This window comes from Montipora foliosa, chromosome 2, assembly GCF_036669935.1.
Source record: "Montipora foliosa isolate CH-2021 chromosome 2, ASM3666993v2, whole genome shotgun sequence".
In the NCBI taxonomy this organism is placed as follows: domain Eukaryota; kingdom Metazoa; phylum Cnidaria; class Anthozoa; order Scleractinia; family Acroporidae; genus Montipora; species Montipora foliosa.
In genome coordinates, this window is record NC_090870.1 from 36,605,363 (window position 1) to 36,607,942 (window position 2,580).

The 2,580-nt window shown below is 40.1% G+C and overlaps 1 protein-coding gene across 1 annotated transcript in view; it reads left to right on the plus strand.

Annotated features, from left to right (window-relative positions):
- The first annotated feature begins 524 nt into the window (after positions 1 to 524).
- The window catches only part of LOC137992973 (spindle and kinetochore-associated protein 1-like), an 11,190-nt gene continuing 9,134 nt past the window's right edge, over positions 525 to 2,580 (plus strand). Inside the window, exons 1-2 of the mRNA XM_068838607.1 lie at positions 525 to 621; positions 2,509 to 2,580. The exon at positions 2,509 to 2,580 is cut by the window's right edge and continues 53 nt beyond it. Of these exons, the coding sequence (XP_068694708.1) occupies positions 537 to 621; positions 2,509 to 2,580 (157 nt within the window). The 5' untranslated portion in view covers positions 525 to 536. The remainder of the gene's footprint in view (positions 622 to 2,508) is intronic.

Consider the following 2,580-nt stretch of genomic DNA (forward strand, 5'->3'; position numbering starts at 1 on the left):
GTATGCACACTCGCCTTTTAACTATATATTACCATGCCATAGAAAATACAGTGGCCAGCAAGGCACGATGGGAAGGCTGGGTGTGATACCGTTGAATTGCACTGATCGATGGGAAGGTTCAGTGGAATACTGACGAATATATAACGGCTTTCCTGCATTCTGATTGCCTGTATTTTTTATGGCATGGTAAAATATTTATATACTAGTGACCTGCACATAAGGCATGCAAATGATGATAAAGTGCCGTAATATTATACTTTGCACTTGATCTAACCCCGTCAGGAATATTGCTCCTGGACAGGGCCGTCTGCAGTAACTAAACAAACTTACTCAGGGAGAAGCAAAAGTGTACACGAATATGTTTTCGCTCTCCACGACAATGTGCTATCAGCTTTTGTTGACTCTTAGAATACCACCTGCCGTTCAGAGATGATCTTCCTGAGGAGATCTGGACACAAAGAAAATGCACGCGCCTGCAATATAATGCTCTAACCAGCGGTGAAATTCGTAATTTGGCGCTAAAACGAAAACTCAAAATGGCGTCGACTTTGGAGGAAATGGCACAGTTTTTCGCCACAAGAACGACAAATTTAAAGCGAAGTATGGAGTTACGAAGTGCAGGTAAATGTTCTTGAATAAAATAAAACAGCTCTCGGGGTTCTTCAATCTGATTTGTCTGGACACTAAATGTAAATTCATCGTCTGACGCTCTTACGTCCTCCAATGTTTGTCATTTCATGTCGTTGTTTTGAAAAGAAGACAACAGCAAATTAATTAAGACGTGTATTAAAATGTTAAAAGCGGGCTTTGATTGACCATGCAAATCCATTTTTTCCCACTGGTACTCCTATTGTTTTCTGTCATATGTTGATCTGGTCGGCCTTGTCAAATGCCAGCTGCAAGTACTCCTGTCACTATTAATATGGGACTGAAGTTCAGCTTTCAAAAAACAGTCTTATTTGTTGTGACTGTTGATGGAGCGTTTGAAACAGTGAATGACAAAGGGGAACTAAATCAGTTTACCGCAATGTTGGATATGACCTCTTTTCCCGTACCGCTATTAAAAAGGAAATCTTATTAAAAAGAAAATTGGGATTTGAACTTCAGAGTCTGCAAGTTAGGCCATCCCCTTTTTTTTCTCCGTTTCGTGTCGTCCGACTGGCCCAAATTTCTGGCATTTTCAAAACAAAAAAAAAAAAAAAAAGCTAACGACGTTTTAAAGCCATTTTATGTAGTATAGGAGTTTCGGTGGTTGATCCTTTTCCCCACGCTGTCTTAATTTTGCAACAACCTTCACCAACTTTTCCGCCATATTGATTTTGGGTTCATGTCTTGTTGTTTTCCTGGCTCCACAGCTATTATGCTGGGGTACCAGGGCTCCGATTCTGAGAATGCTTATGATTTTTTTTTAGGCTTTTTTTTTTCAATCCGACCGACCTGATGTCAGGAAACGCATTCGACACGAAACGGAGGAAAAAAAGGGGATGGCCTTATAGAAGGTGCAAATAACCTTACCGTTAGATCAACAAACGCATCGACAAAGAAGCTCCAATTTTTCATTAATTAGTGTCTGTGTAGGATTTTACAGTTGGTATGGTCAGATAGAGTCAGTAACATTAAACTATGGAATACTCAAGGGAGGTTGAAAGAGAGGTCATCCATGGAACACCTGGAGACGTTTGCTAGAAGCAGAGATCAAGTCTACGGGCAAGAGTTGGTATCAGCTTGAGAGGGATGCACAGGACATGAGGCTAGGGAGAGAGACTGTTGATGGCCTATGCTCCTGAGAAGGAGGGAAGGGCGAACTAACTACTACTAATAACCTCACTAGTTTTTTGTGGAGAATAAAACTTTATGGCAAATTTGGATGGAGCCATTCACTGTCTGCCTTAATGTCATTAAGTGACAGATTACACTGCTGTCCACATCATCAGCATCATCATCATTGTCCCTTCTCATTGTGGCAGTTACATGTAGGTGTGTAAGGCTACAGTGGTGTCCACTTAGCAAGAATGAACTGTCATAGTAATGCATTTTCACAACAATATGTACTTTGGAAATCCAGAGTCTTAGGAAAAAGGTTGAAATTCTAACTTGCCCATTGATTGAACAATCCTCATGAGCCACATCCTTGAGAGGTTCCTCACTTGCTTGGGTTAAAAAAGGGCTGTAACTTTATTGTTTTTTTTTTGTCTCTAGACGTCTTTTTAATCCTTTGATTGACTGAGTGGGTGCTTTCCCATTGTGCAAATGGTCAGCAAGAGTTGCTCGCCCATGCCTGAAAATTACTTGTCCTGGGGACCAGATGGAGTTTTTTTCTTGTGCTCTGATCTAATGAGGGTAGCTCTATTTATCTCTTGAAAACCCTGTGAATTACATTTATTGATAAATCTATGCATAGTTAGTTTCTTGGGTTTTATAGAAATTTCATCACAGCTTCATTTGAATTTCGGAAACAGATAATCATTGTTCAATGGTGAAATGAAGTTATTGGTAATTGTGTTACAGGGAATTCAACCAACTGTATTTCTGCGTTGAGGTCTATTAACAAAGAGCTGCTGGAACTTGAAGCTTCTTTGG